The 18,935-nt window shown below is 62.9% G+C and overlaps 1 protein-coding gene across 1 annotated transcript; it reads left to right on the plus strand.

Moving 5' to 3' along the window:
• The first annotated feature begins 335 nt into the window (after window positions 1–335).
• On the plus strand, window positions 336–16,353 carry CNN1 (calponin 1). The gene is made up of 7 exons (XM_006124749.4): window positions 336–675; window positions 11,743–11,864; window positions 12,250–12,316; window positions 12,838–12,975; window positions 13,606–13,716; window positions 14,241–14,387; window positions 14,532–16,353. Exons 1-7 carry the CDS (start codon window positions 478–480, stop codon window positions 14,772–14,774), a joined length of 1,026 nt encoding a protein of 341 aa, XP_006124811.1. The 5' UTR covers window positions 336–477; the 3' UTR covers window positions 14,775–16,353.
• The last annotated feature ends 2,582 nt before the right edge of the window (window positions 16,354–18,935 follow it).

Consider the following 18,935-nt stretch of genomic DNA (forward strand, 5'->3'; position numbering starts at 1 on the left):
GAGTCTGATCTATTCCACAGCTGGTTCAAAGGAGCACGGGGGGGGGCAGGGGGGGGGCTAGTCTCCCGCTGATGGTTTCAAAACATTCCTGACGGGGAGACAAGTGACCAGCCAGGGGCGCGTCTGCCAAGGGGAAGGCCGAGAGCCGGCCAGGCCGGAGGAACTGGCAGGGAGGCTAGTTCGGCTCCGCCCGTCCCTTCGGGGCTGCGAGGTGCGCCCCGGGGGCGGGGGCAGGGAAAGAGGAGGGGCTGAGCCCGGCACCAGCCCCCTGCCCAGGGAGGGAGGAGCGGAGGGGGAAGGGCGTGGAAGGGAGCGGTCACGCCGGTGGGCAGAGGGGGCGCACGCCCCGGCGGGGGCAGGTCGCGGCGTTCTCTGCATAGTTGCCCCAGCTGGAAAAAGTGACGTCGTTATTTCTTAATACCAAGGGGCTGACATCAGGGTCCCCGGCGGGCCACGATTGGCCGGGCCGGCCGGCCAATGGGAAGGGCTCCCCCCCGGCCATGCGGAGGGGGAAGAGCCAGAGAGCAAAAAGTTTTAAAAAGTTGCAGGGAAAGGCAGGACGCGGCAGAGGGGCAGCGGGCGCCGAGCGGGTCCCATCTCCAGCAGGGCAGGATGTCCTCCGCGCACTTCAACCGGGGACCGGCCTACGGGCTGTCGGCAGAGGTCAAGAACAAGGTAAGGGGGGGCGACCCCCCACCAGACCCCAGGGGCTCAGGGTCGGGGCTTCGGGCGTGGGGCCAGACCCCGTGGGGCGTGTCACCCTGCAGGGCACGTGGTGGCCACCGGCGGGGGCAGGAAGTCGGCCCTCGGGGGTGGTTGGCTCAGGTGGGTGGGTCCATTGACCTGACACGGGATGGGGGGACCGGGCCGGCTGGGGGATCTCGTAACTCGCATAACCCCGGCCAGGTCCTGCTGCTCTAGGCTCCGCTGCCCCGGGAGGCTGGACCCCTCCCGGGCAGCCCCATCTCCCCTCCCGGCCGGCGCAGCGAGGCGGTTTAGCCCAGGGAGCAAAGGAACCAGACCCAGCGGGCTGTGGGGGCACCAGGATTTTCAGCACAACCCTCCCCAAGCGCCCCCGCGGCAACGCCTCCAGCAGCTGGGCAGACGGGGCCCTAGTCCCAGGGAGGTGGCCCAGAGGGACGCTCTCTTGCAGCAGGCTCAAAACCAGTCGGGGCAGGCAGGGTCTGGCCCAGGAGGAGCCGGGGGGGGGGTGTTCGTCCAGCGCCGGGCACGGGGGGCATTGCTGGGGCCCCTGGGACACATGGCTGGGGGGGCGGCAAGACAGGTGGGGGGCGCGAGGGAGAGGGTGTGTGAGAGGCAGAGTTCAGGGCCAGGGCTACACCCCTCCGTGTTCCCCCCTCACCTCTGACAGCAGCCTGGGGGAGCCCTCTGCTTGCACTGGGGAAACCTGCCTCCTTCCAAGCTGGAGTCCCCCCCCCACATCAGAGCTGCGGAGCCCGAAGTCCTGGGGAGGGCAGATCCATCACGTCCAGCACTGCCTTTCCCATGGGGGAGGGAGACCCACGGATCCCCCCGACTGCCCATCCCCAAGCTCGGCCTCCACCCGGTGCAAATCGCCCCCTGCAGCGGCGGGTGCGACGCAGGGTACAGACGAGCCCCCCAATCAGAGAGCCCCCCCTGCCAGCCAACGCGCAGCAATGGCCTGGGAGCCAGACTCTGCTCTGCCACTGGCCTGCTGGGCCACCCTGGGCAAGTCACTTTGCTCTGCTGCGCCTCGGTTTCCCCACTGGGGACAGCGACTGGGAGCGCGGCGAGGTGAGCCCGGCCTAGAGACGGGAGCCAGCTCTTCAGGATGGGGGTCCAGCGCACTCCATCCCCACAGCCTCTCCGAGTTATGGCCACATCCCCCCCCCCCCCGCTGCCCCCAGAGCCCCTTCCCCTCCAGCCTTGGCACGGCAACCCCAGCTCCAGAACACGCCGGACGCTGCTACCTTCCCCCCCCACAGGCCTGAGGAAGCAGGACCCCATCCCCCCTCCAGCCCGGGCTGCCCCCCTGGCCTCCTCCCTAAGCCTCAGGGCCTCCCTTGCTGCTGGTGCGAGAACCTTCTCCCTCGCAGCTCCAGCTGGCAGGGAGCTCTGGCTCGGCCCCTCGGCCCCCTGGCCCTTTCAGCTCGCAGTTGGGAGCATTTATCTGCCCCCCCCAACTGCTCACTCAGGAACCCCTCCCTCCCCCCCCCAGCCCCTCGCTCAGGAACCCCTCCCTCCCCAGCCCTTGCTCATGAACCCCTACTCCCCCCCAACCCTGGCCCCTCGCTCAGGACCCCCTCCTTCCCCCTCCCTCAGGAACCCCTACCTCCCCCCACCCAGCCCCTCGCTCAGAGCTCAGCTGGGACATAGCTACGGTGAGACAGTCAGGGAAGTGCTGCTACAGCTCTGGGCATGAGGTCTAGTGGTTAGAGCAGAGGCTGGGCATCAGGACTCCTGGGTTCTAGTCCCAGATCTCACATGGACTCCCCTCCATGGCCTTGTCCTTTTGTGCCTCAGTTTCCCTTTCTGTAAAATGGGGGTAACAGCCCATCGCGCTGAGGAAGGCTTGTGGCGTGTTCTGATGCTGCCATGCGGGGGGTGAGCCTCGGGTCTGCGATCACAGCATGGCGGGACAGGGGCAGCCTGGAGCCAGGGTGAGGGGCACAGGGCACCTGAGGCCTCCTGAGCTTAGAGCACGAGCCATTTCCTCCTGGAGCCTGAGGAAGTTCTGGGCTCCCCTCCGCTTGGATGTCACTGGGGAGCGGGATCAGGAGACCTGCCCCCCCCCCCCCCAGTACTGCACATGCCTGGAGAGCTTCTTGCCCCGAGGGAGCCCTCTGTGGTGGGGAGCAGCCAACAACTGTGGGGAGGGAAAGTGAGGCCCCTGCAAAGCCATGGGGAGAGAGACCCACCCACCCCGTCTCCCTCTTTCACCGAGTGGTGAAATTAACGTGGATCTGTGTCCCCCCCCCCCCCCAGGGGGCTTCCCGCTGAAGGGGGCCATTCTGTGACTGTGCTGGGGAAGCGGGGCTCCCTGCGCTCAGGGTCTTGGGGTCACCTGCTAGTTTCTTGCTGCTTGAGACAAAGCAGGGCTCCCCCACAGCTCTCTACACCCCTGCTGTCCCCGGGAGACACAGACACGTTGCCTGGGGCCAGAAGGCGGGGAACTCCGAGCTGGGCTCCTTTGGGTGCTGTGACAGCACCCAGCCAGGGTCTGGCAAGGATTCAGTGCGCACCTCCCACGCTCCACGGCTCGGATTTGCTACTGTCCAGCCACCGCTGCTGCTGCACAGCGACCCCCACGTGTCCTGGGGGGCACCCTGCTCCTCCTCCCAGGGGCCTTGCCCCAGAGCCGGAGGGCCGGGCTATCCCCAGTGCCCATGGCCAGCGATTACCAGGCAGACAGCACCCCCAGCCCTTGTCTGGGCTCCCCCCGCTTGGAATTCTTCAGCTACCTTTCTGGCAGCCCCTGTGCACAGCGCCCGGCTGCCCATATATGGTCGGCTTTGGGGATTTTTCGTAGCTGGGCCCAGGAGCGGGCAGCTCTATATAAGGCATGGCTCGCTGTATAAAGCTGCTAGGGCCCAGGCAGCTGGCTGTCTGCACAGAGAGATCCCAGGTGGGGGAGACACCCCAGGCCTCAGAGATGCAGACACCCCCCAGCCGCTCGCTCAGGCCAGCTGCCAGGGCCAGACGCTGGGTTGGGGGGGGTCAGTCCTGGTCCGCCACTGCCGGGAGACAGGCCTGGTCCTGTCATTTCACCCCCAGTGCAAACTCGGCCAGCCGTCCTGGGGAAGCAGAGCACACCAGCGGCTAACCTCCAGCCACCCCGCCTCCTCCCCCTCCACACACCCAGCAGTGGGGGGAGCAGAGCCAGCATCCCCGGCCCTTCTCTAGCTGCTCCCTCTTTCCTTCACATGCTCAGCCAGGCTGTGGAGCCTGCCCGGGGCTGTGGCCCAAGGGGGCAGCCGGCTCAGCAGAGGGGCTGCAGGGACGGGGTGTGGGGGGGGCTGGTTTGGAAGCTGGCTGGAAACAATGGCAGCTCAGGGATCGGCAGCCCACAGGAGCGTGAAAGGGACCTATTCCTTCCCCACCCCAGGAGGAGACCAAGGTCTAGTGGTCAGAGCTGGGAGCCAGGACTTTTGGGCTCTATTCCCAGCTTCGGGTGGGGAGTAGGGTCTAGTGGTCAGAGCAGAGAGCTGGGCCCCAGGGCTTGTAGGTTCAAGTCCAGGCTTGGGGTGGGGAGTAGGGTCTAGTGGTCAGAGCAGGGGGGCTGAGAGTCAGGGGTTCTATTCACAGCAAGGGGGAGGCTGCAGCTGGAATTATGCCAGGGCAGGGCATGGCAGGTTTCCTGCATTGGCTGGTGCCTGGCAAGGGGCAGTAACTGGAGGAAAGGTGTTTGGCCGGATCTGAGCGGGAGAGGTGGCCCTTGCTGCTGCCATGCCAGCAGAGATCAGAGACCACTGGGGCTCCAGCAAGGGGCAGGGCTGGGAAAGCCCAGTTAGCCCCATTATATACATAGGGAAACTGAGTCGCATGGCAGCAAAGTCATTTCTACCCCAATGCTACAGAGTCTGTGCTGGAAGGAAACCCCCAAATGCTGGCACCCCCTTTCGATCCCCATCTGTCCCTGGGAGGAGAGCCCTGGCCCCTGCTCCTCTCCCGGAACTGGGGAGGGACCCGGCTGTCTGCACCTGCAGGCCAGTTACAGCAGGGCTACGGGCCTGCTTGTGGCAGAGGGAGTTGTGCAGACTGGCTTGTTACGGGAGGGTCGCTGGCTCGGTTGTTATGGGAGCGGTCAGGGTTACAGGTCGGGTTGTTGGGGATGGTTGCTGTGGGCGGGTTACAGCTTGGGTTGCTAGCGTGGTTGGGGGTTACAGGTCGAGTTGCTAGCGTGGTTGGGGGTTACAGGTCGGGTTGTTGTGGGCGGGTTGCTGTCTGAGATGCTGTGGGTGGGTCGCTGGCCTGGTCGGGGGTACAGGTCGGGTTGTTGGGGAGGGTTGCTGACCTGGTCGGGGTTACAGGTCGGGTTGCTAGCGTAGTTGGGGTTACAGGTCGGGTTGTTGTGGGCAGGTTGCTGTCTGAGTTGCTGTGGGTGGGTCGCTGGCCTGGTCGGGGGTACAGGTCGGGTTGTTGGGGAGGGTCGCTGGCCTGGTCGGGGTTACAGGTCGGGTTGTTGGGGAGGGTCGCTGGCCTGGTCGGGGTTACAGGTCGGGTTGTTGGGGAGGGTTGCTGGCCTGGTCGGGGGTACAGGTCGGGTTGTTGGGGAGGGTTGCTGGCCTGGTCGGGGTTACAGGTCGGGTTGTTGGGGAGGGTCGCTGGCCTGGTCGGGGTTACAGGTCGGGCTGTTGGGGAGGGTCGCTGGCCTGGTCGGGGATACAGGTCGGGTTGTTGGGGAGGGTCGCTGGCCTGGTCGGGGTTACAGGTCGGGTTGTTGTGGGCAGGTTGCTGTCTGAGTTGCTGTGGGCGGGTCGCTGGCCTGGTCGGGGTTACAGGTCGGGTTGCTGGGGAGGGTTGCTGGCCTGGTCGGGGGTACAGGTCGGGTTGTTGGGGAGGGTCGCTGGCCTGGTCGGGGGTACAGGTCGGGTTGTTGGGGAGGGTTGCTGGCCTGGTCGGGGGTACAGGTCGGGTTGTTGGGGAGGGTTGCTGGCCTGGTCGGGGGTACAGGTCGGGTTGTTGTGGGCGGGTTGCTGTCTGAGTTGCTGTGGGCGGGTCGCTGGCCTGGTCGGGGGTACAGGTCGGGTTGTTGGGGAGGGTTGCTGGCCTGGTCGGGGTTACAGGTCGGGTTGTTGGGGAGGGTCGCTGGCCTGGTCGGGGTTACAGGTCGGGTTGTTGTGGGCAGGTTGCTGTCTGAGTTGCTGTGGGCGGGTCGCTGGCCTGGTCGGGGTTACAGGTCGGGTCGCTGGCCTGGTCGGGGTTACAGGTCGGGTTACTGTGGGCGGGTTACCAGTGGGTTGTCTTGCCGGCCAGTGGGCTGGAGGCAGCGTGCTCCCCCTCCCGCGTGGCGTCTCCGGGCCCTGGGCGACAGCAATGCCGCGCTGAGGGCCAGCCCAGGGGCGCCCCGGCCTGCAGAAATCCTCCCCGGGGGCACGGGGGATTGCCTCCTCCTGGCCTCTCCACAGCCTGACCTCGCTGCCCCCCCCCCAGGAACTGGGCAGAGACCCACCAAGCCTGATCAGCCCCACGTCCCACTCCCCACCCTCTGAGCCAGCCAGTCCCTAAGCCAGACAGGCCCCGTCCACGTCCCATTCCTGTCCCCAGCACCCGGGGCTCGGTGGGCACTGAAAGGCCCCATGTGCAGACCCAGCCAGGCCCCTGCAACTAGCCCCAAGCGATTAGCTGGAGCCCGGGCCCCAGCTGCTACTGTTCTCCCCCTCCCCCAGAAACTAAAGGGGCCAATTCCTCCACAGCAGCTTCCCCAGCACCACCCGGCTCCAGCCAGCACCTGCTGCTCCGGCTCTGCCGCCTGCACTGCCCTCTGAGATCCCCCACCCCGCACCTCGGCCAGGGACAAACCCAGTAGCATCGGGGGCAGGCACGGCCCCATTTTTCTCCCAAGTTTGGTGAATTCTTCCTGCAGGGGCTTGCTGCTGTTTGGGTTGGCAGGCGGCCCTGGCGCGGGCTCTAGGAATGCAAGTGTCTCTGGCTGCAGCCACACACAGGCAATGGGGGGGGGGGGGGGAAGACTGTCACTGCATCTCTGGGATGCAAAACAGCCCCCTGCATGGGCCAGCCTGGGCTCTGGCAGGCCCCGAGTCCTGGGACATGCTATTTCCCAGCAGCCCCAGCTGTACACAGGCGTTATACCAGCGTTCCCACCTCCCCCCAGGCAACCGCCTGCCTCTGTGCCTCAGTTTCCCCATCTGCACAATAGGCCCGATGCTGCTCTGCTGGCCAGGGACGGGTCGTTCCCTCACAGCACTGAGGCCCTGCGCAGGAAAGGCCGAGATTTTGGAAGCTCTCTGCAGGACACGGGAGGGAAGTAGCCAGGAAATCAAAGCGGACAGGCTGCCTGGCCGGACTCTTGGGGGCTGTGAAAGCGGCTCCCGCCTGGCAGCATGGAAAGGCTGGTCCTGCTTTAGTCCCAGGCTTCTGGGGCAGCTTTGATCGCAAAGCTACACGGCCCCTCCTGCCTCGGGAGGGGCCTTGCTCCGCTGGGCCCACTTGAAAGGGAGGATTCAGCCTGAAAAGGGCACCCATGGGGGGGGCCGAGGCTGGAGTCGGACCAGGCTGTTCCTGCCTCCAGGCCCCTACAGCACAGCAGGTGTATTCAGCCGCCTCCCAAGCGGGAGTGTCCACACGCTGCAGCCGGCCCCCAGCTAAGGGCCCAGGGGAGGCGGTGGCCAATCCTAGGGGCAGCAAGGAGGCAGGGCTGTCTGCAGCCCGGGGTGGGGGTGGGAGATTTCCGCTGCCACATGCAGCACCGGGCCAGGGCCAAGCACAGGCTGGGGCGTGCACGGGAGGAGAAGCAGGCACAGGCATGGCAAGCCATGGGCCACGGTGGCCCAGGACAGCCGCGGGGGGAGCGGGGGGAACACATGAGAAGTGAGATATTTCACCAAGGACACCGATTCTCCTCCCTTCTCCCCGCCCCACCAAACACTTAACCACTAGACCCCACAGCCCTCCTGGAGCCGGGGACAGCGCCCAGGGGTCCTGACTGGGCCAGGTTCTGATTTCCTGGACCTCTGCTAATGGCCCTTCTCCAAGGCTGCTGGAAAAGCAGCTCCGAGCCCCCTGACAAGGTGCCGACCTCAGGCTGCTGTCATGGCCCTGCCAGGGGGAGGCGGCAGCAGGGGACAGAGCCACTTGGGCAGAAGGCTGGGAGAGATCATAGTGTGACCCTGAGGCTTCCCCCAGCCAGCTCTCGGGCACCAGTTCTAACCCCCCCCTCCCCGGGGCAGCAGGGACTGAGCCCTTTGCTGACACGAGTTGCCAGGGTCTCAGCCACCCACGTTATTGTCACTGGCACTAACCGGGCCCTGGATCCCGTGAGTTCGCTCCATCGTGCACAAGGGGGGGCCGCGGCTCCGGCTCAGACTCGGACAGGGAGCACGGAGCCCTCACACAAATGCTACGGCAGTGGCTCCGTGTGCGCTCTGAACAGCCTGAGTCCCCGAGCCAGGGCGCGCTAGTGACCACACGGCAGGCAGGTGAAAGTCGTCAAACCGCCCGCCCGGCCTCCCTGCACCCCTGCCACAAGACATGCCGAGCACAAGCCTTGAGGCCTGGTCCCCAGGGCAAAATGCCACCAGCAAGCCGTCCTCTCTGCCGCTGTGCTGGCCACGGGACATGTGGCTGCCTGGGGTCGCTAGAGGCATTGGACTAGCCCCAGGAAGGAAGGGCTCCTTCCATCAGCTGTTCCCACCCCAGAGGTGGCTGCATTCCAGCGCCAGTGAAGGGCAGTCCCCGGCCCTCGGAGGCGTTTCGTTGGGGGGGGGGGGGGGCGGTGACCACACAGCGCTCGTCTCGGCAGCGGTTTCCCTTTGTGAGCGGCGGCCCCAGCCTCCAGGAATGAATCCCTCTAGCGCAGCCGCTCTCAGACTGTGGGGCGGGACCCCCTTTTAAGGGGGGTGCTGGGGGCTGGCCAAGCCCCCTGCCAAGAACCGAACCCTCAAGCTTTGGTGCCCCCAAAGACCAGCAGGGCTTGGGCTAGAGCTGATCCCCCCCCGGCGTCGGCCCCTCCCTGGGGTGGGGCCGCCATTTCTGCTGCCAGCGGGGACACGCGGTCCAGTGAGGTTTGAGAAACCCGCTCGATCTCCCGTCCTGGCAGCCGCGTAGGCCTCTCCCCAGGGCAGGGAGCTTGGCCGAGCTGGCTCCTGTCACTCAAGCGCGGGATTCCCAGGAGAACAGGGAATCTCTGAGGCCGGCAGGGGCCACCGGCTGCTCCGGGGGCTCAGAACGGCCCTTAGAAGGAGCGCGGGGGCTGGTGCAGAGGCACGTTTCCAAATACAGAGGCCCTGCAGATCCCCCCCCCCCCCCCCCGACCGTAGCTCGGCTCCGTTTTACAAGAGAAGAGGACACGGGGGTGACCCAGACATTGGCCACTCAGCCAGGGGCTTGTTCTGCCTCCTCCACATGCTGCACAGGGGGCGGGAGGGGGTGCAGTACAGAGCCCCGCTGGGGGGTAGCATTGCTGTGGCACTTGCCCTCGGAGCCCCGCTGAGAGGGGGCGCCGCACAGACAGTGAGGGTCTGTCTACACTAGCCCCCCAGTTCGAACTAGGGAGGCTAATGCAGGCGTTCCAAGCTGCAAATCAAGCCCAGGATTTAAACATTTTTAAAATTTTGCCATTTTTGAAATGTACAAGTCCGGACAAACTGCCCGCGTCTACACACGGCAGGGACCCGGTATTTCGAATTCAAGCCCCTAAATCGAACTACCTGGCATTCCTCCTGCAAGGATATTTAAATCCTGGGCTTGATTTGCAACTTTGAATGCCTACATTAGCCACCCTAGGGGGGCTAGTGTAGACAGACCCTGAGTCCCTGCCCCAAAGAGACTAAGCTCGTCCTCCCCACTTCTCAGCTGGGGAACGGCGCCCAGAGAGACGCAGCCACGTGCCCTGGGGCGCACAGGGAGCCTGTGGCCGATTCATTAACCGCAAGACCGACTGGCCGCAGGTAGACCCATTCCCCATTTGGGCGGGGGTACAGCTGGGTAGTGCTACGGCAGGAAAGCCTCCCCTGGAAAGTTCACTTGTGCTGGTGGGTGGGGGGGATACTGAGGACCGCTCGGTAGCAAATTGGTCAACTGCTCGTTGCCAGAGCTAAACAGTTTTAAAAGGAGCTAACAGATAGGAACGGTCCCAGGGACAACGTGAACGGCCACCAGGCTGGAGCAGGCCAGGGCTGCCTGTAGCCTCGGCGCCCGTCTCGGGAGCCAGCACCACGGACAATACAAGACTTGCACAGGAGCCAGAAGTGAGGGGATCAGCCCCCACGAGTGAGGGGCTGGTTTTAGCCTGAGGTTTTCTATCCCATCCAAAGCTACTAGCGATTCTAACTCTGGTTCCTTCGGTTACCCACGGAAACGGCCGGTCTTTGACTCTACTACGTTCTTTCTGTCCGGTGGCAGGGAGTTCCGCCGTCTAATGCTACGCGCGGTGTGAAAAAGTATTTAATTCCTTCCTAATTGGCGATGCCTGTCTCCCTGGTTTCTGGCTGTGAGACAGGGAGACCAGAGATACCTTCTCTAGCCCAGCCACTCGCTCGTATGTTTACCGCGACTTCTCGTGTGGGCCTCCCCCCCAAGGGAGCCAATTCAGTTCTTCCCCCTCTCCCCCCAAGCGAGAGATTTGTTTCCCAGGCCCCTAGCTAGTGCTACAACGTGCCAGCGCTTCTTTCCTGGGGAAAGTAGTTGTTGAGGTTGCCATGGTGATGTCATTCACGAGCCAATGGGAGGGGAGGCAGGGGCCTCACCACGGTGAGCGGTCCACGCATGGATCTCCGTGAAGCAGCGTGCAGATCGGAGATGCCCCATTCTAGCAAACAAGCCGCCGCCCCACCCCGAAGCAGTGGGTTTAAATAGCTACTGGAAGAGGTTTGAGAGCCCAAGGGCACAGGGCAGGAAAGTCCAGTGGTCACAGCACCAGCCTGCTCTGCTAGACACCTGCTGAGCCATTCCGGGCCTCCCCTTGCCCAGCTGGCAGCGGGTACAACAGCCTCCCGCAGCGTGGGGGGTGCCCTGATGCCCGGTGACACCAGGGTTCGGACTCCACAGCAGGGAAGAACAGGTTCTTGGCACGGGCAGACCAGGGCAGAACCCAACCCAGCGCTGGCAGCTGAAGGGCCGATCAGCCCCCCGAGTGAGGGACGGGCCTGGGCTCTCCAGCTCCCAGAGCCTTCGAATTGGTGCTGTGTCTTTCTGAGAGACGCGAGCTCACCCCAGGAGGCAGGGATCATGGGAAAATTCTCCAGCCCCCCCAACCCAGGAGGGCCAGCCGGCCCCTCCTGGCCTTGTAACATACTAGAGTGTTAAATCGCAGTTAATTGAATAGCCGAGGAACCTCATGAATTCTTCTCGGTTAGACGACTATTCTATAGGACCCAGGGGCGGGGCTGGCAGCCGGTGCCCTCCAGCCCCACTCCCAGGGAGCCCCCTGCCACTCTGTGCTGCTGCCTCTGTATCAGAGACGCAGGGGGCCAAGTGGGAGCTGGTCTGCAAGGGGAGCCAGTTTAAAAACCAGCTCCCCTCGCAGACCAGCTGCCTGTTGCCCCTGATACAGAGGCAGCAGCGTGTAGCGGCGGCAGCCCGTCTGGGGGAGGGTCTGTGTTCCTGGACCCAGCGTGAGCCGGAACTGAGCCGGGTGCCTGCCCGCCTCTTGAAATGCAGTCACAGCGGGGGTAGGTCGCGGACCCGTCGCAAGCCAGGACTGGCCAGCCTGCTAAAACATTTACTGGGGGGGGATGCGTGAAGTCTAGAGCATTAACCTATAAGCTTTCGCATTGGTTAATCGTCTCCACTATTGCATCCCTAAAACGTACCCAGCTACGTAGGAGGGTGTGTCCCCCAAACCTGACCCGGGGCTCTCAGGCTCTGGAACGGGGGATATTGGCCCCTGCTGTGCCAAGGCACCGGGATCGGCAGCCTGCCAGTGTGGGTCTCACCCCGGGCGTTACCAGGGCTCTTGCTACCTGGGGTGCTGCTTACGCAGCTCCCCCTGAAGGCAGCAGCCCTGGGGCGGGCAGAGGCCACTGTGCGCCTGGCACAGGACAGCTCAGCCGTGCCCACTGCCCTCTGGCTCTGTTGCAGCTGGCCCAGAAGTACGACCTCCAGCGGGAGCAGGAGCTGCGGGAGTGGATCGAGGACATGACAGGGGAGCACATTGGAGCCAACTTCATGGAGAGGCTGAAGGACGGCGTCATCCTGTGCAAGTGAGGAGCCTGGGGGGAGGGGGAATAAGAGACCCCACAGCAGCACTCTGCAAGACTCGGGGGTAGCCTGGGAGCGTGGCCCGATTCCAGCTGCAGCCCAATATCTACCTCCCCGCCCATCCCCCCCAGCACTGGCCGGCTAAGCCCTCCCACGAGAGTGGGCCCAGGGAACCTGCCTGCTGCAGGAGGGGCTCCCCCGGCCTCTGTGCCAGCTGGGGCACTGTGCCGCTGGAGGGCCCCAAGCACAAACGTGCGTTCCCTACAGCCATGGTACGTCCTGCCCGACGTGGGGCCCGACCGGCCTGCGGGGCCCTGGGCAGCAGCTCCTGCGTCCCGCCCCAGCGCCGTATGAGACAAAACCCAGACTCGGGCCCTTTCCTTTCAGGCTCATCAACAAACTCCAGCCTGGCTCCGTGAAGAAGGTGAACGAGTCCACCCAGAACTGGCACCAGGTGAAGGCTCCCCCCGGGCTCTCTAACGCGACGAACTTCGGCAGCAAAGAGACCCTGGGCCGTGGGGCCTGGCTTAGGGCTCCCCCTAGACAGCAAGTCCACAAGCCAGGATCCGGGCTGGGTTTTCAGGCTCCCCAAGGCCCCAGGGTGCTGGGAGACGCCCCAGGGAAGAGAGGAAGTGGCAGTGCAGCCTTGCTTGGCTGGAGCGGGGGGGCCTGGCCCCGACCAAGCTGCCCTCAGTGCTCACCTCCATCCCCAGCCCTTGCCCGCACGCAGTTTCGAGGGCAAAGCACAGAGGGAAGCAGGGCCCCTCTCCGCTCTGGGGAGACACCAGGAGCCCTGCGTGGAGAGCTGGGCAGCTCAGCGGGCCAGTTGGGCCCTGGGTTGGGCCCTTTCCGTCCTGCGGCAATCCTGGGAGAAATCCCCCATCCCGCTGCTGGGGAAGGCGTCGGGTGCTGGGCCCAGGCGGGAGCAGCGGGGACCCCCGGGCCGCTCCTTAACCCCCTGCCGGTCTGCACCAGCTCGAGAACATCGGAAACTTCATCGCGGCCATCAAGAAGTACGGCGTGAAGCAGCACGACATTTTCGAAGCCAACGACCTCTTTGAGAACACGAACCACACCCAGGTGCAGTCCACTCTGATCGCCCTGGCGAGCCAGGTGAGGGCAGGGATGCCAGAGGGGGTCCGGGATGGGGGAGGTGCAGGGCACAGACGCTGCAGGCGACGGGCATCCTTCCAGCCTCCTGCTCCATGGGCATTGATCAGAACCAGCCCTGGCCGCTGCCCACGCTCCATGCCCGACCCACACCAGAATGAGCACCTGGTCTGCGGATCGGCTCCACGCCGGGGCCAGACAGGGCTGCTCACATGGTACAGAACCTGTTTTGGGTTGAAGAGAACTCGCTGCACAGCAGCCTCCAGGCTGGGGTCCCCACGTCCCTCAAGGGTGTGACATGCCAGGAAAGGGTGCAGGGCTGCCCCACGAGGAGCTCTCTGTGGGCAGGGAGGCATGTCCTCCTGGGCTGGAGGGATGGGTGGGACTGCGCACACACCCCCAAGAACACACAGGTTAATGCTTGAAGTCATCTTCCTCCCATCCCCTGGGCAAGGGCTCCGCCAAAGCCGGTGGTGCACGGGGAAGAGGAGGTCAGCAGTGCCTGGTGCAACAAGAGCTAGAGATGGGGGGCATAGGGGGGGAGACGGGCTGGGCTGCAGCTTTGGGCAGGGCAGGGAGAACTACCCCTGCAGCCACGCTCACCTGAGGCCTTTGTTCCCGCTCCCCCCACAGGCCAAGACAAAAGGCAACAAAGTGAACGTGGGTGTAAAATACGCGGAGAAGCACCAGCGCCGGTTCCAGCCCGAGAAGCTGATCGAAGGACGGAACGTTATCGGGCTGCAGGTCTGTGACTCCCAGACAGCCCCACGAGCAGGGGGCCAGAGATCTGGTCCCAGCACCATCCCAGGGCCCAGAGGAAACCAAACACCAGCCCCAGGGCAGGCCGCTTGGAGCCTTGCACAGCTGGGAGGAAGTCCCACTGCTGAGACTTCTCAGCAGCTCAGAGCCTGCTGGTGTGTGGGCAGGACTCAGCCATGCAGGGGAGCCAGCAAGTCACCCCAGCCCCCATCAGGAGGTGCCCACTTGAACCCATGGGCCCTTTGCTGCCACCTTAGCTGGGGCTTCTCCCCCCGTTTGGATCCGCACCGGGGCTGTCTCAGAGCCGAAAGGAGAAACCTTGGGAGCTCGGGGCAGTTTGACTACACCTGGGAGCCGGCAAGGCCTCCTCCCGCTCCCCTTGGGGACAGCTCTGTGCATGGCATGGTGCCGACCCCCGGGGCAGCACCTCCCGCCGAGAGCAGGACACGTGGTCTCGCCCCAGCCAGCATTAACCCACTCACGCGGTTTGACTCTGCTTCCCCTTCCAGATGGGCACCAACAAGTTTGCCAGCCAGCAGGGCATGACGGCATATGGCACCCGCCGGCACCTCTACGACCCCAAACTGGGCACAGACCAGCCCCTGGACCAAGCCACTATCAGTCTACAAATGGGCACCAACAAGGGAGCCAGCCAGGTAAGAGACACAAGCCAGGGAAGGGGTGCAGGAGCGGGGCTTAGCACGAGCCTGCTGCCATTTCCAGGAGGGGGAACTGGCCTCAAGATCTCATTTCCTGGCCTTCCAGACCTCACCCTCGGGACCCCCCTTCTCTCCCTGCAGGCGGGCATGACGGCCCCCGGGACCAAGCGGCAGATCTTCGAGCCCACGCTGGGCATGGAGCACTGCGACAGCCTCACCGTCTCCCTGCAGATGGGCAGCAACAAGGGCGCCTCGCAGCAGGGCATGACTGTGTACGGGCTGCCGCGCCAGGTCTACGACCCCAAGTACTGCCTCCAGCCCAGCTACCCCATGGTCGGCGAGGAGTACAACCACAGCGAACACAACTTCTACAACTCCGAGTGAGGGGCCGGGCGCAGGCCAAGGCACGGACTGAACAGAGACGCACACGGCCGTGGCGCTAGAAGCAGCTTTTTTCTAAAACAACAAACCAAACCAGCAAGGGATTACTTTAAAAAGAGGAATGAGGGGAAAACCCGCGTGCTCCCCGCAACGCCAACCAGCTCCCAGAGGGTCCCACGCCAGCTCCCCCAGACCCCCGTCACAGACCCCCCTCCTTTACTGAAGTTGCTTTTAAATGTGTAGTCAAACAGTTGCCAATGCACTGAGGTAGAGCAAAGCCCAGGACGCAACACCGCCGACCAATGACAGTAATTTGGGGGAGGAGAGGAGGGAGGATATACGTGAAAAGCCATAAACATTAGTGATTTTTCACCATTATCACCAGTGTCTGGGCTCTGACACACTCATGCCCTTCCCCCTGCCCTACCATACAGGCGCTGGCGTGCTCTAGAAACGTTGCCTCCCCCAACCCGTTCCCTAAAGGAAGGGGAACAAGCCGCCCCAGGACACATCCGTTCCGCACTAAAGTCGCGGACGCTTGTAGGAACTGATGTGTTCTAAGCCCTCCATTCCCCGCTCTTAAGTCACGCAACCCCCCCCCCCCAATTTATGCAAATGGAAGTCAGCCCTAGGAAACAAATTCCCCTCTTTAAGTTGCTTTGCTGCAAGCCCAAGTGTTTTGGGATGCATCTTGGACTTACAGCGAGGATGGCCTGTAAAATGAACCGGCCCGCAGGGACATGCACTGCTGAGGGCTGAGCACACCTTAGGTCCAGTGTACTTCCTGCTTGCCTGCCCCGGTAGTCCCCCGCTCCCTTTCCCCACTGCTCTCCGTGCCATCCCAGGTGCGCGTTCCCTGTAAGCCGAGCGCTTGGGCAGCTGCCCGGGAGCAATTTAAATGCCGCCCAGCTGATTAGCAGAGCGCCCACAGCCGGCAGCCTGTGTTTCTACTGGTGGTGCACATCCACACATGCCTCGGTGCACATAAAATGTATTCTGCACATGGCTGGAAAACATTAGAGGGAACGTTGGTTAACACTCCTGGCACCAGAGGCCTGAGCACAGCAGGCACAGGGGAGGGGGGGGACCAGCAGTACAGAAGGTGACCGTGTTTTGAGTTTAAACTGCTCCCCACCCCAGCCTCAGGCAAAGGGTCTCCTGCCCCTTTCTTAAGTGCCTGCTACCGCCAGGACAGCACCCTCTGCTACCGAGCGTGTGTGAGCAGGTTTTCCAGCCGCGTGTCCGAGTGCGAAATGGAGCTCCTGGCTAGGAGCCTGCCCATCCACCTCTGCTAGTGCCCATGCTGGGATGAATATTTTGGTGCAAATTAACCTATGGGGAAAAAGAAGAATGTGAACTACTGAAGCCACTGCGTTTCCTGCAAGCCAGGCTGCCTTTAAAAGCCCAGGAATAGGTCCCCATTCTGCATGCTGGCAAACTGAACACTTTCTTTTCAACTCCAGATCAAGTGATTTATAAACGGCTGCTCCAGCCGATTGTAATGTTCTGCTGACGAGCACTTTTTAATCTCTCACTGTGGCACAATAAAACGAGGAAAAAAAAAATCTCTCCTCTAACCCTGTTCCTAAGCTTACGTAAGAGCTTCCGGGCCACATGTCTCCGCTGGGGAAGCCTGTGTCTACCAGGGAAGGTCAACACGAAAGCTACTCAACTGCACAAAGCCAGTCCCATCCAAACCCTTTGCCCTCCAGTGGTTTGTGGCACAACCGCTTTTTCTATGCGCCGCTCGTGTGTGACGGGAACGGTCTTAGGCACCTGCCTACCCCGGCATCCCGTACTATTTGAGCATCTAACATTAAACCTCAACAGTTCTCCCATTTTAGAGAAGGGGGGATGGAGGCAAATTAAAACGGGCCTGCCCGGGGCCACAGAGGGAGGTTGTGGTGGAGCAGGACCTCCCCCATCTCTCTGCCCGGCCTCCTAGCCACAGGGCTGCCCTTCTACAGGCAGTCCCCGACTTACGAACGGGTTACGTTCCGAACACCTGGTCGTAACTCGATTTGGTCGTAAGTTGGAAATACCCTTAAACCCGCTGCCCGAAAAACTTGACGTACATGGTTCTCAACTCGAAAAATATTATAACGGGGTGAATGGGAGGCTGGGCGTAAGTACAGATGGTCGTAAGTCGGGGAGTGGCTGGATACAGAAAGGGCTGGTGAGCCACAGAGAGAAATACGACCTGTCTCCCCTCCCAGAGGCTGATTTCTAGCGCCCCTGGGGATTCAGGAGTGCCGACGAGGCACTCTGCCTGCAGAGGTCCAGTCCCGCAGCTTTAACAGAGGGGCTGCAGAGAGAGCACTGACAGCTAGACAGACCTCCCCCCGACTCCGAGGACGCCTGGGTCCACACTAGGGATGTTAAATATCAATTAACTGAACAGTCGAGTAACCTCACCAATTCTTATCAGTTAGTCGACTATTCGATAGTCCCCACCAAGGCCCAATAGCCAGCGCACCCCAGCCTTACTCTAGAGCAGCCCCCGTCACTCTGCGCTACTGCCTCTGTATCAGGCAGCAGCACAGGGTGGCAGGTGGGAGCTGGTTCACGAGGGAAGCCAGTTTAAAAACCAGCTCCTCTTGCGGACCGGCTGCCTGTCACCCCGTGCTGCTACCTCTGATAAAGAGACAGCAGTCCCAGTCTGGGAGACCGGGGGGGAGGGGGGGACGACTGAGCTCTCGGACCTGGTGCGAGCTGGAACTGAGTCAAGCTGGCTGCTCACCTGGGTCCTAATACACTTTAAATGCAGAGCTGCAGCGGGGTAGGACCCAGACCCAGCGTGAGCCAGGACTGAGCTGGGCTGCTGGCCAGCTTGCTAAAAAATGTACTAGTGGGGGGAAGAAGGAAGTGGGTGTAGTATATAGCATTAACCTATAAGCTTTTGCTTACTGGTTAATCGACTCCACTGTTCCAGCCTTAGTCGACACAGGCTAGTTGGCCACGTCTGATCAGGCTAAAGGTGATCAGAGCGTGTTTTAAGTGCTCTGAAGAGAAGTCTTCTCTAAATGCTTGTCATTTTCCAGCACCCGTCAATCCGGCTCTCTAGGTGGGCCCGGCCAGATGGACTGATTCTCCCCCTCTCCCCTGGCTGGCAGGGAAGGGACACTGACCCCACTAAGAGGGGAGACACGGAAACACGGATATGAAGCGGCGCGCCAAAGCTCACATTAGTCGTGGAGCCGGTTTTCTGAAAGCCTCGCCGGTCGGCCGCAGCCGCCTTCCCTCTCCTGACCCTGTTCACAAATCCTGGTCGGTTAGCACTGATCCACAACAGCATGGAGACCCGCCCACGGACACCGAGACCCCCCCCTCGGCCCTTGCCCTTTGCAGGGCTCCAACTCCCATCCTCCAGCACACGCTTGCGGCACTTTAGCTCCGAGGAGGCAGCCCGCTGGGCGAGTGGCCACCAGAGGGCGATGAGCGCACACAGGCAGCCCCACTCGCTTACACTGAGCCATGTTCTGATCAGACACCTGCTCCCCCTCCCAAGTCCTGCAGCCCTCAGAGCACAAGCCAGGCGCTGCCCAGTGCCACCGAGGCAATGCAGGGACGGGCCTTCCCTCGCTCTTCAGGTGACAAGTGAGGGCTTGCAATCATGGTCCCGACATGCCCTGCAACAGGCCCTGGTAAAACGCAAGCGAGAAAGCCGGTCGCTCTGCTCAGTCTTCTTGGTGGGTGCTCCCATGAAGGTCTGCAAAGGCCAGGCCAAACGGCACGCGTGCCATGGAGGAGCGGGGTGACACCGCCGCGGGCTGGGAGCGGGGAGAGACACACCCAGACTGCTTCCCGTTTCCATCTGCAACAGACACATGGGGCGTGGGAAGGAAGAGGCTGCACGCGGAATCGGTGCTCCAGGTCTGAAACCCCCCGGCAGAGAACTGCCCCTCAGCCGCCACGCTAGGCCAACAAACCCCCCGGTGGACACGGCTTCTATCGATAGCATTGGGGAGGTTGGGTTCCCACCCCACAGAGCTACTTCTGGCAGCGCAGGCTGTGTCTGCTCAGGGCCATGGGGGCCCAGGTTCTGTCCCACTGTGGGGCAGGGGAGGTGACCTACTGAGGTCCCTTCCGGTTCCACATGGCTAGGATTCGGGGCCTCAGCTACAGAGCCTGAGAAGGGAACATCAAGGAGCAAGGGAGACCACT

This window comes from Pelodiscus sinensis, chromosome 19 (genome assembly GCF_049634645.1).
Source record: "Pelodiscus sinensis isolate JC-2024 chromosome 19, ASM4963464v1, whole genome shotgun sequence".
NCBI classification, from domain to species: domain Eukaryota; kingdom Metazoa; phylum Chordata; order Testudines; family Trionychidae; genus Pelodiscus; species Pelodiscus sinensis.